The sequence below is a fragment of the Cotesia glomerata genome, linkage group LG2 (genome assembly GCF_020080835.1).
Source record: "Cotesia glomerata isolate CgM1 linkage group LG2, MPM_Cglom_v2.3, whole genome shotgun sequence".
In the NCBI taxonomy this organism is placed as follows: Eukaryota; Metazoa; Arthropoda; class Insecta; order Hymenoptera; family Braconidae; genus Cotesia; species Cotesia glomerata.
Window position 1 is genome coordinate 29,952,299 of NC_058159.1, and position 16,793 is coordinate 29,969,091.

General features: G+C 28.8%; 3 protein-coding genes across 4 annotated transcripts; 2 read left to right on the forward strand and 1 right to left on the reverse strand.

Moving 5' to 3' along the window:
- The first annotated feature begins 563 nt into the window (after positions 1-563).
- LOC123258686 (protein SET) lies at positions 564-5,251 on the forward strand. 2 transcript variants are annotated; one of them, XM_044718850.1, is made up of 5 exons: positions 564-968; positions 2,207-2,396; positions 2,635-2,831; positions 2,966-3,224; positions 4,349-5,251. In XM_044718850.1, exons 1-5 carry the CDS (start codon positions 717-719, stop codon positions 4,372-4,374), a joined length of 924 nt encoding a protein of 307 aa, XP_044574785.1. In that variant the 5' UTR covers positions 564-716; the 3' UTR covers positions 4,375-5,251. The 2 variants fall into 2 exon arrangements, with proteins under 2 accessions (XP_044574785.1, XP_044574784.1); XM_044718849.1 differs by having other exon boundaries at positions 565-968; positions 2,626-2,831.
- A 1,123-nt stretch (positions 5,252-6,374) lies between these two features.
- Positions 6,375-12,552, forward strand: LOC123258807 (RNA-binding protein 8A). Its single transcript, XM_044719031.1, has 4 exons — positions 6,375-6,586; positions 10,495-10,638; positions 12,063-12,324; positions 12,404-12,552. The coding sequence occupies exons 1-4, from the start codon at positions 6,526-6,528 to the stop codon at positions 12,432-12,434; spliced, it is 498 nt and encodes a 165-aa protein (XP_044574966.1). The 5' UTR covers positions 6,375-6,525; the 3' UTR covers positions 12,435-12,552.
- LOC123258806 (26S proteasome regulatory subunit 6A-B) lies at positions 12,548-16,321 on the reverse strand. The gene is made up of 3 exons (XM_044719030.1): positions 16,120-16,321; positions 13,811-14,944; positions 12,548-12,790 (listed from the first exon to the last, which is right to left on the reverse strand). The coding sequence occupies exons 1-3, from the start codon at positions 16,165-16,167 to the stop codon at positions 12,680-12,682; spliced, it is 1,293 nt and encodes a 430-aa protein (XP_044574965.1). The 5' UTR covers positions 16,168-16,321; the 3' UTR covers positions 12,548-12,679.
- Positions 16,322-16,793: the final 472 nt, after the last annotated feature.

Genomic DNA, 16,793 nt, shown 5'->3' on the forward strand with positions numbered 1-16,793 from the left:
TCAAGTGACAGCTGACTTCAATGTCATAAATATTTTTTAGAATTTTAGAATTGCACTTTTAGTTTTTCAAGTTTTTTACAAATAAAATTTTTTTGGAATAATTTTTTCAATTAAAAAAAAATTCTAAAAATTTTATGAAAATTAATTTAGCAGATATTTTATAATTTAAAAAATTTTTTTAACAAATAAAAATTATGTCAAAGAAAATGAGAAAAAAAAATTGACATTTAGAAAATAAAAAATCCAATTTTTTATAAATAATTTTTCGGAGCAAATTTATTTATAAAAAAAAATTAAAAAATTGTCAAGCGACTGCTAACTTTAATGTCATAAATTTTTTAGATATCAACTAACCTAATTTTTACTTTTTGTTTACATTTAGCACTCGCACTCGCAGTAATTGTTGATGAGAGCGCAATAAATTTTATCAACTGAGTTGAAGAAATTTTATAAAGTGACAAGCTTATAATTTTTGCCGCCAGATGGCGTCAATAAAGTTTTTGATGTGTGCAGGTCTTCATATATGCTGATTAATCAAGGTCACAAAAATAGGCGAATCGCGCGCCACAAACTCTTAGCTCTTAGATCGTCTATTGTCGTGACCGTGCTCGAGTACCAGCAGCAGCTTGGAATCTAGAGAAATATAAACAGTGAGGTGAACAGTTAAGTACTGAGTGCGTGCAGTGTTGTGCTGACTTTCTAGACAAATACTCACGATGGCGACGAATAAAAAGATGAAAAAGTTGGAAGACCCCGGGTCAGGCGACGGGAACGAGTCTCACTACGATCTCGAGATCCAGAAAACTCTTGAAGAAATAGACGGTTGCCAAAATCAAATCGATGGGCTCAACGAAAAAGCCAGCGACGAAATCCTCGAGGTTGAGAAAAAGTACAACAAGCTACGTAAACCATATTTCCAAAAGCGCAACGACATCATCAAGAGGATACCCAATTTTTGGGTCATCGCTGTATCCTTTTTAATCAGTGACATTCTGTTTTATTATTTACTTTTTTTTTATCTTAATTCTACTTGTTAATACTTTACGTTGATTGACATTTAGCGGTAATACCGGCGTCTACCGGTGCTGCACGCCATCTTGTTTCTTATATATAGGTATACATATATATGTATATTTGTACTCTAGTTTATTCGCAACTCGTGTTACATGGCGCGTTTTGTTACTTTCAAATTATTATTGTAATTTTAATACTAAAATTAGAAAACATCTGACATTTAAGTTTGCAGTTAGTTGAAAATTTTTTTATTTTATTTAACAAAAAAAAAATTTTTTTTTAATTTTTACGTCAATTTATTTGTTAAAAATTTTTTTCTTAATTTTTTTTAAATTATTATTATTATTCCTGTATTTTTCTCAAGCATTTTTCAGTGGCCGAAAAAAGTCTCACTGAGTAAAGAATATAACATCTTTGCTTAATCTTGAATTAAAATAAAGATTTTTAATTGTTAGATATATTCTACATACAATTTCTTCATACAATTTTGTTACTTTTTTCTTTTGTTATTTTTTATGTTTATCGACTCGAGTAGCCACGAAGTGATTACTACAATCTGAATTTATTATTTAATTTTCTTGGTTATCTTGTCATTACTACTAAAATAATTTTAAAATAATAACTTTGTAAAAATTATTAACCCTGTTAATGGCTACGGCTGTTGGGTTTGGTTGTATTTAAATAAATAAATAAATAAATAAATATTCACCCAAGGATGGTATGAGTGCTCATACCAACAATAATGTGGTGAAAATAAATAATAAGTCAAAATTAAAATTTAAAGAATTTAATGTAAAATTTAAAAATTAGTCTAACATCAATTTGGATCGGGGATAATGGCTTTGAAATATAGAACTCTTTATTTAGTAAAAACACCGATCTTCGGAAAAAATAGTAAATTATTATTATTATTGAACAATTAATAATGAAAAATTAGTCATTCTCCAACAATTTGGATCGGGTAGCTGGTTTATAATATTAACTATCTTTGATTATTATTATTATTATTATTTATAAAAAATTGCATTGTTAATTTTTTAGATGTGTAATTTTTCTTCTAAAAATTTTATTTGATAAAAAAAATTATAAAATGTCTTAAATTAATTATAAATTTTGCAACTTATTTTTAGCCAGTAGTTTTTTTTAATTATTTTCTTCCTTAACTAATATAAAAAAAAAAAAAAAAAAATAGTTTGTCAACAATAAAAAAATTGCTGAAATTCTTGAAGAGGAAGAAGAAGACGCATTGAGATATTTGAACAAGCTAGAAGTTGAAGAATTTGAAGACATTAAATCGGGATATAGGATTAACTTTTATTTTGACGAGAATCCCTATTTTGAAAATGATGTATTAACTAAGGAATTCCATTTAGGGTCTACAGGTGAGTACAGATTATTTACTGATAGTCAATGCTTATTATAAGTTTGCTAGATTTTTTTGATTAGCTTAAATAATGTTAATTCGCTTATACTTTTGTGCAAAATAAAATCTTACCATAAAAGGATAGAGAACTATTGAAGAATGTAAATGTGTAGAAAATAGAGGAATATTTTGGGATGTAAATGTGTAAAATGATCTATGTTGTTATAAAAACTCCTGCTGATTTGCAGGAGATCCAGCTTCGCAGAGTACTGTTATACGCTGGAAGGAAGGAGCTGACTTGACGAAAAAGTCTAAGAACAAGAATCAATCCAAAGGACGTAAGAGGACACTGAGCCATCGGTCCTTCTTTGACTGGTTCACGGATCATGGTGATCCTAGTTCTGATGAGATTGCAGAGTTAATTAAAGATGATATGTGGCCAAACCCGTTACAGGTAAAATAATTTTATTACTATTAACAATTTAATTATTATGAAGAAATTTTAATAACAAAATTTAAAATCTAAAATTAAAATGAAAATTGACATTATCATTATTAATAATAATAATACAAAAATTTATGTTCTAGTACTACTTAGCGCCAGATATGGACGTAGAAAACGGAATTGAAGACGAAGGAGAAGAAATGGACAGCGACGAGGCAGAAGATGATGAAGAAGCTGGAGAAGAAGGCGATGAAGGTGCTGATGGTGATGAAGGAGATGACAATATTGTTGTGGTTGAAGACGATGCTGAGGAGGAAGAAGATGAGGAAGAGGCAGTAAATGACGAAGAAGATGCGGCGAACGATGAAGATTTACTTGTAGATGATGAAGCTGATCGTGAAGGTTAATTTTTTTAATTATTTATTTATTTATTCAAATGCCAATCGGCTTTATACATTGGGTTTTTACATCAAGGAAATTTAGTTTTAGGTGAAAAAAACATAAACATTTCGATAGAATTTAGTTAGAATTACATTTAAATTAAATTAAATTAAATCAATTTCATTTACTTTATAAACTTAAATTATTAGCAGTATAGACAAATGTCTCAGAGTAATTATTTATTATTATTATTATCTATATTATTAAGAGAATAAGCAAAATTTTGTGGCCAGTGTATTTATAAGATAAAATGGGTCTTTATGGTTAAATTTGGTATCATTGGAAAAGTCTTGACTTAAATTTGTGCCTTTTCAAAGTTTCATATCATTCTCACCAATCGTAAATTTATGATGACAAGTATTTAAGCCGCATTCAAAAATGCCCTATCTTTAGATACATAATTAAGAAAAGACCTTGTATCTCGTGAACTATTGATATTTTTAAAGATATAAGCTCATCCCGATGTTACACTCATCGAGACCTTTCATTTGAGTACCCACATCAATTTTTCATATATTTTATATATTTATATATATTGCATATAGGTATATATAAAAAATATATTAAAAATGCATGTGGGTACTCAAACGAAAGCTCTTGATGAATGTAACATCGGGATGAGCTTATATCTTTGAAAATATCAATAATTAAGAAATGACCTTGTATCTTGTGCACGATTGACATTTTTAAAGGTATAGGCTCACCACGACATTACACTCATCGAGACCTTTCATTTGAGTACCCACATCAATTTTTCATATATTTTATATATTTATATATATATATTACATATATGTATATATGAAAAATATAACAAAAATGCATGTGGGTACTCAAATGAAAGCTCTTGATGAGTGTAACATCGGGATGAGCTTATATCTTTCAAAAGGGCAATATTTAAAAAAGTACGGTGCAATTTAACAAAAGTCATTATTTAATAAAGCAATATTTTATTTATTTAGTTCTCAAGTCACGGCAGTCACATAGTGACTGCAAGATTGCTAGTTATTATTACTATTATTATTATTAAATATATTTAATATGTTTGATTGATTAATTAAAAAAATTTCTACTTAATTTTCCAGATGGTGAAGGCGAAGAGCCAGAATAAACATGACGCGAGGCAACAATTGTTACAAGTTGCTCGAGATATTAAAAATAAATCATTTAATTTAGAACCAACGAGTACATTTAAAGTAAAACAATTAAAATTAAACTAAGAATTAAGTATCCAGGGATTTTTTCACGTGACTAACTCCTGTTTGGCGCTCAAACACAATTATTGATAATAATAACGAGCCATAGTATATGTTGAAAATAATTTTCAGCGCGAGACAGGTGTTACGAGTCAGTGCTTTTTTACCTCATCGAAAAAATAATTATTTTCTTTTTAGTTAATAACGAGATAAATTAATTTCAGTGACTCGTTATTTTTATTTTAACATTTTATATATAGTTTGATAAATTTTTCATGAGGATATTTTTTGCATTATTTTCCCACGTGGGACCCTGACAAATAGAATTTCCACATATTCTTATAAAAAAAAAAATAAATTTGTATATATATTTGAAAATAGTAAGACCGATAGTTGATAATTAATGAAATAATTTTTTCATCGGTCACTACATTATTATTATGACTCATCTTTTTCTGTGTATCTTCCATTGTAATCATGAAAATTTTAATTATATTTTAAATACAAATTAATTTTAATCATGATAAGTTTAATACTTAAGATAATACTTATGTATTTCTGGATTATTTTAAATGAAATTGGCCTCAAGTTAATTAAGACGTCAACGTTAATCCTATTATTATACACTAAATAGTTTTAAGATAAATTTTCGGCCAAAATTCCGGAGATCAATAAATTTTTTATTATTACTGATGATTAACGTCGCACAAATGATTTTTTAAATAAAAAAATACCATTTAAAATTGACGTCTATGTAAAAATCTGACAGGAATAAAATCAATTTGCAATTAATATTGTTTTTTTTATTAAAATTAATTTAACAGATATATGATAATGTTAAGAATTTTTTTAACAAATAAATTATGGCAAAAAAAAATTGACATGTAGAAATTTAAAAAAATAAAAAATACAATTTTTTAAAAATTATTTTTGGAAAAAATTGATTTGTTGAAAAAAAATTAAAAACAGATCAAGTGATTGCTAACTTTAATGTTATTTAATTTAGCAGATATTTGATAATTTTAAGAATTGTTTTAATAAATAAATTGAGTCAAAAAAATTGACGTAGAAATTTCAATAAATTAAAAATGCAATTTTTTTAAATTAATTTTTCGAAACAAATTTGCTTGTTAAATAAAATAAAAAAATTGTGAAGTGACAAATAACTTCAATAATAAAAATTAAGTTAGCCGACACTAAAAAATTTTTGATTTTTTTTAATTAAAAATTAGAACTAAGAAACTATTTTTAAAAAACTCCACGGATAATTTTTAAAATTTTCTTCATGTGAAAATTTTTGTTTTAATTTCTTAAAAATTATTTTTCAATAAAATAAATTATCAAAATTTTAAATTGTCGGCTAATTTAATTTTCATACTTTAATATCATTTTTTTTATTATTAATTTTCAAAAAAATTCAAAAAATTTGACAACTGTCAGCAGATTTCAGTAATGTGTTCTTTTTCAACTTTAATTGGAGCACAATTCACAAGTAACTGGACTTAATTAATACTGTATAAAGTTAGCCGACATTTAAAAATTTTTCTATTTTTTTCAATAATTAAATTGCAAGTAAAAAATACTTTAAAAAAATGTCACGCATAATTTTTCAAATTTTTTGCATGTGAAATTGTTTCTTTTAATTTTATTGTAATAATTTTTTCACTAAAAATAATTATAAAAATTTTCAAATGGCTAATTTAATTTTCATCAAATTGTTATTTTTTTATTATTAAAACTTTAATTTTCTGTTACTATTTCTTAAAACTTAAAACTACAAACACTGTCTAAATTTGATGACTTTTCATAAATTCAGTAACTATATTAAAACGCCACCAGGTGGTGTCAAGTGTCAAAAACCATCTACATAAACTTAGGCGGTCATGTATAGTATAATACAAACTACAGTTCAGTCAACTATTAATTCTAACCCCCTAAACTTTGTTTGTAATCAAGTAAATACGCTAAGTACTTGTTTAAAAATTATTGAATTCTTCAATAATGAAATAATTATATTATTTATTATAAATCAGGTGATAAATAAGCAAGTTTTGTAATTTTTAAAAATGGCGGATGTATTGGATATTGATAATGCTGAAGAGTTTGAAGTTGATGACGAAGGAGATCGTAAGTTTATTTTTATTTTTAATTACAGTTATTAATACTTAACCTTCTTATTATCAACTTACTCATTATTCACTATGATTTTTAATAATACTAAGCCTAGTCGACGTTTTAAATTTTTTTATTTATTAAATTAGAGCCAAAAACTATTTTTTAAAAATTGCACTTATGGTAAGTGTGGGTATTACTGCAGATTTTCTTGTTTTAATTATCAATAAATGGGTTATGACTTTTTTGATTAAAAAAAAATTATTTCTGTTAATTTAAACTTTTCAGAAAATAACTGCATAGTCGTTTTATATGTATGACAATTATTCAATTTGTTATTAATTAATAAAAATTAAGTAGTTACAGATGTGAATAATTTTATCTTTTTTAAGAATTTCAGTGTAAAAAGTCTTTTTCTTTATATAAATGACCTAATTAATATATTTTTTACATTTAGAAGTTAGATAACCCTTTTTTAGAATCAAATAATTAATAAAAATTACATTTTGATCAGTAAAATTTATTTAATTAAGCATGCAGTAATTGGTACCGAAAAACCGCATGTGCGTGTATTACTGCAATTTTCTCAGTCGACTGCAGTAATAGAAGCGCCTCTATTTGTATATCTCTGTACCTATTACTGCGGACGTAAACACGGCTATTCTAACCTCTAAATAAGTGCGTGAATCAAGTTGTCTCAAAGTGAAAAAAAAAGTTTGGACAATCCAAAAGTGCACGACTCATAATGCTCATTTAAGAAGGGTTTACATTTTTTCTCTCTCTCGCCCTCTATTGGACAAACGAAAGTATCTCTGTCATACTTGTACAACAAATGGAATCTTAAAACGCATTTTATGCATAAATAAATGAAAATTTTCCAAAAAAGCGCTTGGCTCTTCGATAGATAATTTAATTATCTATCGAAGAGCGAAGCGTTTTTTTTCGAAATTTTATCACATACATGAGAAAAACATGTTTGAAAATCAACTATAAACCGCTCTTAATTATGAAATATAAAAAAAAAATTAGGAAAACGGTTGACCCTAAAGGCCATCCCTGCAACTTCCCGCTAATTCCGTTAATACCTGGCCGCTTTTTTGAGCTCTTCGAGCTCAAAAGTACAATCTGTGTGTTGTTTTAAGCTCTCCGAGCTCAAAAAGATACCTTTTCTATGCTTTTGAGCTCTTTGAGCTCAAAAGTCTGATAGAAGTTTCATAGAACACTATTTTTTGAATGTTCATACCGCAATAACTTTTGAATGAATGAACCGATTTTTACGCGGTTGGCGGCATTCTACGTAGTTTTTTAAGCCTTATAAATAATTTCTAAGTTTCAATTGGTCAAACTAGAAATTTCGGAGTAACTCTGAAAAACACTTTTTCGGTTTTCTTTCGTTCACGATATCTCTCGAACGAATCAACCGATTTTGACCGGATTGGCGGCGATCGACGTGGTTTTTCAAGGTTGAGAGCTGATTAGTTTTTGGAATCGATCGGTTGAGCCGTTTAAAAGTTATCCCAAAAAAACCACTTCAGAAAAAATTTTTTTTCCTACTTTTTTTTAGATTTCTCCAAATTTCTCAAAATCTATCGGTCCGAATCGGTTCAAATTAACAGGAAATCTAAGTTTGGCGAAGCCCTTTCGAATGGCACCAACCGCGATGAAATCGGTTCAACCGTTCAAAAGTTATAAGAGGTTTACATACTTACACACACACACACACACACACACACATACATACAGACATAGTGACACCCTCGCGGGAATAGTCAGGAAAGCTTCCTAGGACCTCAAAACGTCGAGATCTGATGAAAACTCAATTTTCGAAAAACGGGGTAAAACCAATAACTTCCCGATTTTTGAAAATTTTCAATTTTCTTAGCGGGAAGTTAAAAAAAAAAAAACTTAAGTCGTTCAAAATTAATTGCCGAAAAAACAGCTGTAGTAGGAAGGTACTGCACAAGCGTCCCTGGTGGAATAAAATGTACATAGTATCTATAGATATAGATATATCACCATCCATGTTAATTTTACATGGATATATATAGATATACAGTCTTGTAGTTTTCGTTTTTTATTAATTGTAATTAAACGACACTGAATTAATTAACCATTCGCATTCAGTGACCTACAATCGTCGATTAGAATTAAAAAAAAAAAATTTAACTCAAATAATTGATTTTTTCACAAGTTACAGTGTTTCCAGGGTTTCATACATGACGGACAGGAAAATTTTTTGACCTATTTTGATGTTTTTTTCCGTTTCTATTGCAGTAAATCAATTTTTAGAAAGTATGGAATAAATCTCCATTAAATTATCTCGACAATAGTATGCAAAATATCTTGATTCCGTGAACTAACAAGGCTATAATACTAAAAATAGTTGCTAAAATGAGGCGAAAAAAATTTTTCGATCGTAAAGCACTCTCTGATGCTTCGCATCATGAGTCGTGCAATAAACTATGGATAAAATTAATAAAAAATCAAAAGTTAATAAACAAAAACATAAGAAGTCGAAACAAGTCCAGGAAGGCAATAATCAGTAGATTGTAAGATTACATCAATTAAAATTTACGAATTCTGGTCAATTAATAATACGTTAAGACTGTGTTACTTATTATTTAGATTATGAAGAATTCTTGTTATTACATTAAACTAGATAGATTTATTTTTACTTGTATCACTGTTACAATCTGTGTTTTACAAGGAATTTTCTTATACAATGTTGTTTTCTCCATATCCTACTATATAATAAAAAAGTACTAGCTACTATTTATTGCACTCTCTGCATTTAGAATTTTTACATTCTCTATTTTCGCTGATACCTTTATTGTACAGTGCATTCCTTTATTTCATACTTTCCATACTTCCTCACTCATTCTTTCATTTCCATTCATTTCTTTCCACTCCTTCTTATCCTTTTTCTATTACATTATCCCATCTCTCTTTCACTTTCTTTTAAAACATTTTCTATTTCCCTCACTACCTTACATATCCTTGCCTCTATTTTTCCCTTGAATATCCCTACAATTCTTTCCCATATCTGTTCCTCCTTCTCAGTTTCATCCCACCACCTCTCCATTTCCACTTTACATTCTTCACTTATCTTTTCTCTTATTTTTGCACATGTTAGTACATGCACTAGCGTTTCTTCTTTTTCCTTGCATTTTCTACACATCCAATTTCTTTCCCCTTTCTTTCCAGCTTTAGTCAGGTTTCCACACCTTACTCTTGCCCATATTTCCTTATTTTCTCTTCCTATTTTTTTATTTTCCCAGTATTTTACATCGGCTCTTTCTTCTACCGTTCTCTTGTATATTTCGCTATAATTTGATGCTCTAATCCTTTCCTCTTCCTTGTCTGACATTTTTCTCGCTAAGCATTCTATTCCTGCTCTTATTTCTTCGCTTATTTCTTCTATTTCTTTTCCTTTGTATGTTTTTTATTACATTAAACTAATAAATTTTATTTTTGATAAGTTTTTGTTGATTTTTAAGTAAATCCTAAAATATAGCCGTTCTGCAGTAATAGGTACGCAGTAACTGGATCAGTTGCAGTAATGGACACGCAGTAATAGGAGCAAGCTACTTTAAAACCTGCAGTAATACATGCATTTAGACTTCTTTTTAAATGCTTATTATTTAACGAAAATATTTGTTTCTCTCATTGTTGATTTTATTTTGGGTTAATAATGAGTCAAACTTTTGTTTATAAAAAAAAAAGTTATTATTATCTTGAGAAAATTTTATAAAAATGCTTTCGCAGTGAGACTTACGAAAAAAACTGCAGTAATACCCACACTTACCCTATAGTTTTTCACAAATGAAAATTTTTTTATAATTTTTTCAATGAAAAAAAAATCTAAAAATTTTTAAATGTCGGCTAACTTAATTTCCATTGATTTTTATTGTAATTTATTTTAGAGGGTATCGCCAGATTGAAGGAAAAAGCAAAGAAGAGGAAAGGTCGTGGACATGGAGCCGAGTTAGCTTCTACTCGTGATGAAGTTGGTCATTATGAATCTATGAATGTCGTGGAGGATGACAATGAACCTGGTCCTCAACGATGTAAGTTTATTTAATTAAAAATTATTTATAAAACTTGAATCAGCTGGTAGCTGTCAAATTTTTTGATTTTTTCTATAAAACAATTATTATAAAGAAATATACAAATAAAAAAATTTCTTTGTAGATATTTTCTTGCTAAAATAGAAATTTGACAGATATTTGATAATTTTTTAAATGAAGAAAAAAAATTAAGGAGGTCCTTTCGCCGCCAATGTAAAATAAAAAATATTAGATTATGAGTAAATTTAATTTTTTTCTAATAGTTAAGGTCCTTTTTTATCTTAATTATCTTTTATCGATAATTTATCTTATAGTGAGGTTTAAATTATACTTTACCGGACAAATTTTTGAAAAAATAATAGTATATTGTGTGACTAGGGATGAAACAAAACGATTTCAGACCAGAGTGAAGCGAGGGCTGGCATCTCTCGGTCTGAAATCGTGTTTCATCCCGCGTCACACATTATATTTTTCATATAAGTTGCATTAAAAATGCTAGTTTCAATGTCTGGAGCCAACCAGAACTAAATAGTTTCAGACGAATAGCGAAAATACCATTTTATTATAAAACTTATAATAAAATAGAAAGTAATGGTTTATTTTTTATCAAACATTATTCGTAAATTGAATAGTTTTCTTTTGTCATTCTTATTTACGTTTAATAACAGAATTATGATATGTCAATACAGTTAACGGTTAGAATGAAAATTATAAAGGTATAAAATAAACAAACAATTGATAGGATTGAAAATAAAGCTGCAACTTCATCTCGCGGGTAGAAAATCGTCATTTTCTGTCCACCGGAAAGAAATAATTGATTCCTGCTAACGGTTACTAACAGCTGATTTACAACAGTCATAGTATATTACACACCTAGGGAAGTAAAGTAAGAAATGTCTCAGATCACATGTAATTGTTGGGCCGAGGCGAAGCCGAGGTCAACAAACATGTGATCTGAGGCTTTCTTATTTACTTCCCGAGGAGTGTATACTATTTTTTTGCTCGACGAAGGCAGGAAGCGGCACTTTCGTTTAGCGCAGCGGGCCGAAAGTTGACGCTTTCTGCCCGTCGAGCAAAAAAATTAATTTTTGTATTTAACTATTTTTTTTTTAATTTTCAAAATTTCAACGATTAATGCCTCGTATACTGTTTATTTATTTTTTAATATTAGGAATTTTTATGGATTTTATATTTTAATTTATTGAAAATTTACTACTACAGTTGTTATGACTCAACTGGAGCGAAAGGACTTCCTTAATATGAAAAAATTAAAAATAATTTTTTGGAACAAATTTTTTAGATAAAATCAAAAAATAATGATTGTTAATTCTAATGTCATTAAAAAAAATTTTAACTATCAGCTGATTTCATTTTTATAATTCTGAATTTCAAAATAAACTAATAAATTATTTTTTTATCAATAGCTGTAGAAGGTTGGATTTTATTCATAAATTCAGTCCACGAAGAGGCTCAGGAAGATGACATCCAAGACAAATTTTCGGAGTACGGTCAAATAAAGAATTTGCATTTGAATCTCGACCGCAGAACTGGGTTCCTCAAAGGCTACGCTTTAGTCGAGTACGAGACGTTCAAGGAAGCCCAAGCTGCGAAAGAAGCTCTAAACGGCACTGAGATCCTAGGACAAGCTATTTCAGTTGACTGGTGCTTCGTTAAGGGTCCCAAAAAGTATTTATTCCACTCTATATAATTTTTCCATACATAATACAATTAAAAATGAATAAACTAATCTATTGTTATTTTTCAGAGTCAAGAAGAGGAGTCACAGACGACGATAAGCCTGAATTAATTTTTTTCAATTAATTTCAAGCTTCTATAAAACATTTCCAAGTGTATCAGTTTTTTTCTGAAATCAAATATCTATTGGTATAAAAAATAAACAATTAATCAGTATAACTATGTAATTTATTTTGAATACAATTTTCAAAAATGAATATTTATCTTAATAACTATACTCGTAATTAATTTTGTTTATTACCGATATATGAAATAAAAAAATCTTATAAATAATACAAGAAAGTACTTAAGCGTAGTAATTAAGATTAGCTTTCTTTTTAGCCTGTACTTCATTGATTGCTTCCATCAAGTCTTCGTGAGTTACTGCTGTTGCATTGCGTCTGAGTGCAATCATACCCTTGAAAGAAAAATTTATCAATTATTTACTTTTTAAATAAATGATACTTAAACTAGCAGACATTTAACAATTCTTAAAATTTTTAAAACAAATAAACTAGCAACCTTGCAGTCACTATGTGACTTGTGAATTTTTTAAAATTACACTGTACTTTCTTAACTATTGACATTTTTAAAGATATAAGCTCATCCCAAGTTTACACTCATCAAGAGCTTTTATTTGAGTACCCACATGCATTTTCATATATTTTTCATATATACATATATATAATATATAAATATATGAAAAAATGGTGTGGGTACTCAAATGAAAGGTCTTGATCAGTGTAATGTTGGGATGAGCTTATAACTTTAAAAATGTCAATAGTTCACAATATACAAGGTCATTTCTTAATCATGTTAAATTGCACTGTACTTTCTTAACTATCAACATTTTTAAAGATATAAGCTCATCCCGATGTTACTCTTATCAAGAGCTTTCATTTGAGTACCCACATGCATTTTCATATATTTTTCATATATACATATATATATAAATATATAAAAAATTGATGTGGGTACTCAAATGAAAGGTCTCGGTGAGTGTAACACCGGGATGAGCTTATATTTTTAAAAATGTCAATAGTCCTCAAAATACAAGGTCGTTTCTTAATTATGTTAAATTGCCCTGTACTTTCTTAACTACTGACATTTTTAAAGATATAAGCTCATCCCGATGTTACACTGATCAAGATCTTTAATTTGAGTATCCACATCAATTTTTCATATATTTATATATTTACATATATATATAAATATATAAAATATATGAAAAATTGATGTGGGTACTCAAATGAAAGGTCTCGATGAGTGTAACATCGGGATGAGCTTATATCTTTAAAAATGTCAATATTTCACAAGATACAAGGTCAATTCTTCAATATAGATTATAAAAAAAATATTTTTTTTAATATCTAAATTTTTTCATCATAATTTTCTATAAAAATCCACAAAATTGTAAAATAATTATAAAAACTCTTACAGCTTCAACGCAAACAGCTTTGCACTGAGCGCCATTGAAGTCATCAGTAGATCTAGACAACTCTTCAAAATTAACATCAGGTGACATGTTCATTTTCCGTGAATGAATCTGCATGATACGAGCACGAGCTTCTTCATTAGGATGCGGGAACTCGATTTTCCTGTCGAGACGTCCTGATCTCAGCAAAGCAGGGTCCAAAATATCAACCCGATTCGTCGCAGCGATAACTTTGATGTCCGCTGTGGAGCTGAATCCATCCAACTGGTTCAGCAGCTCCAACATAGTCCTCTGTACCTCTCGATCTCCAGCCTTCTCCGAGTCGAAACGTTTAGTACCAATAGCATCCAGCTCATCAATGAAAATAATCGCTGGAGATTTTTCTTTGGCCAGAGAGAAAGCATCTCTGACCAGCTTGGCACCGTCTCCAATGAACATCTGAACCAGCTGAGGCCCAGCGAGCTTCAAGAAAGTAGACTTGGTCTGCGCAGCGCAGGCACGAGCCAGGAGAGTCTTACCAGTTCCAGGCGGCCCGTAGAGCAAGACTCCTTTTGGTGGTTGGATCCCCAGGTTCTGGAACTTCTCCTTGTGAGTCATCGGGAGCACCACGGCTTCAATCAGCTCCTGGATCTGCTTGTCCAGGCCTCCAATGTCGGAGTACTGCTCCGTTGGCCGCTCGTCGACCTCCATGGCCTTCACTCTGGCGTCATACTCAGCTGGAAGGGTCTCCAGCACCAGGTAGCTGTCTTTGTTCACTCCCACCAGGTCACCTGGCTTCAGCGAGTCTGGGTCGACCAGTCCGATTGCTGGCAAGAAGTACGTCTGTCTGGTGGACGTTTTTATCACAGCGCACTTACCCTTGCGCTGAGAGTCCAAGTCAACTACCGCGCCGTCCTCTTCACCCATGTCCTGAGGGTCCACGTCTAGTAATTCGATCACATTTGACACTAAGTACGGAAGAGTTTTGTTTACTTTTATCTTCTCGGTGTTTTCTTTTATTTTGTCATTCTGCGCCTGAAGCTCGTGGGAAATACGCATCACGTCACTCTTCATTATTTTTATTTCATTGTCCAGCAGGCGGCTTCGGGATACTAGCTCCTCTGCTGTCATTCGTTTGACATCCTCGCCTAGAGTTTCCTGTTTTTATATATAAATAAATAAAATTTTGCTTTATTATATAATGACTTTTGATAAATTGCACTGTACTTTCTTAACTATTGATGTTTTTAAAGATATAAGCTCATCCGAATGTTACACTCATCAAGAGCTTTCATTTGAGTACCCACATGCATTTTTGATATATTTTTCATATATACATGTATATAATATATATATATATATATATATATATATATATATATATATATATATATATATATATATAATATATATAAATATATGAAGAATCGATGTGGGTACTCAAATGAAAGGTCTTGGTGAGTGTAACATCAGAATGAGCTTATATTTCTAAAAACGTCAATATTTCATAAGATACAAGGTAATTTCTTGATTATGTTAAATTGCACTGTACTTTCTTAACTATTGACATTTTTAAAGATATAAGCTCATCTCGATGTTACACTCATTAAGAGCTTTCATTTGAGTACTCACATGCATTTTTGATATATTTTTGATATGAACATATATATAATATATATAAATATATGAAAAATTGATGTGAGTACTCAAATTAAAGGTCTCGATGAGTGTAATGTCGGAGTGAGCTTATATCTTTGAAAATGTCAATAATTCTTAAGATACAAGGTAATTTCTTGATTATGTTAAATTGCACTGTACTTTCTTAACTATTGACATTTTTTAAGATATAAGCTCATCCCGATATTACACTCGTCAAGAGCTTTCATTTGAGTACCCACATCAATTTTTCATATATTTATATATATTATATATATATCAAAAATATATAAAAATTGATGTGGGTACTCAAATGAAAGGTTTTGATGAGTGTAACATCAGGATGGGGTTATATTTGTATAAATGTCAATATTTCACAAGATACAAGGTAATTTTTTAATTATGTCTCTAGAGATAGAGCTTATTCTCTTAACAATATAGATTATTTTAATTATGACAATTTTTAATTATAAACTAGGCCTAGAAAATTATTTTTAAAAAATTCATATTTTTTTGGAGCATAAATTGTTTAATAATAAATTTAAATTAAAATTTATTTTTATAATTTATTAAAAAATTTATAAAAATTAGATGTCAATTTTTATTTTTAAATTGATGAGTTGCTGTTTCATAAAGCAATAATAACCTTAAAAATAATTAAGAATTAAATAAATTACCTCTTCGCCGGCCCATATCGACTTATCTTCTAAAGTTGTTGCTGCCATTAATATTTTAATTAATCCCTTTGTTTTTTTTTATTAATATGAACTTCTTTTTATCTATATTTGCCAAAAGTAAAAATGGATCTTCACCAGAAACAGAAAACAGAATGAATCGTCGATTTTCACTGCTGGATGTTGGATTTATTAATTTTTTATGGAGACTTCCCAGTATAAACTGTCTTTATTACATTTGTAAGAAGAAGTACTTAATTTATAAAGTAGATGGCAGCTCAAGAAGTTTACTTCTGGGCGGGAATTTTAAATCTTCTCTTGATTGTTAAAAAAATTCAGTTTTCTATCAAATTTTCATGGAGTCAGCTGACATAATAACTCGTAAAAATTTTTTTTAAGAAATAAATTAATATAAAAAAATCCACTTGTAGAAATGTCAAAAAATAATTATTGTAATTTTTTTAAAAATGTTTTTTTATTAGTAATTTATTTTTTGTAAAAATTAAAAAAAGTGACAGCTGTCAGCTAACTTCAGTTTATTTATTTATTTATTTATTTATTTATTTATTAAGAAGTCAAAATAATAATTTTATATAATTAAAGTGCTAAAGTATAATTTCTTCTTTGACAAAAAAATTTATAAAACAAAAAAAAAGTTTTTTAATTAAAGAAGAAAT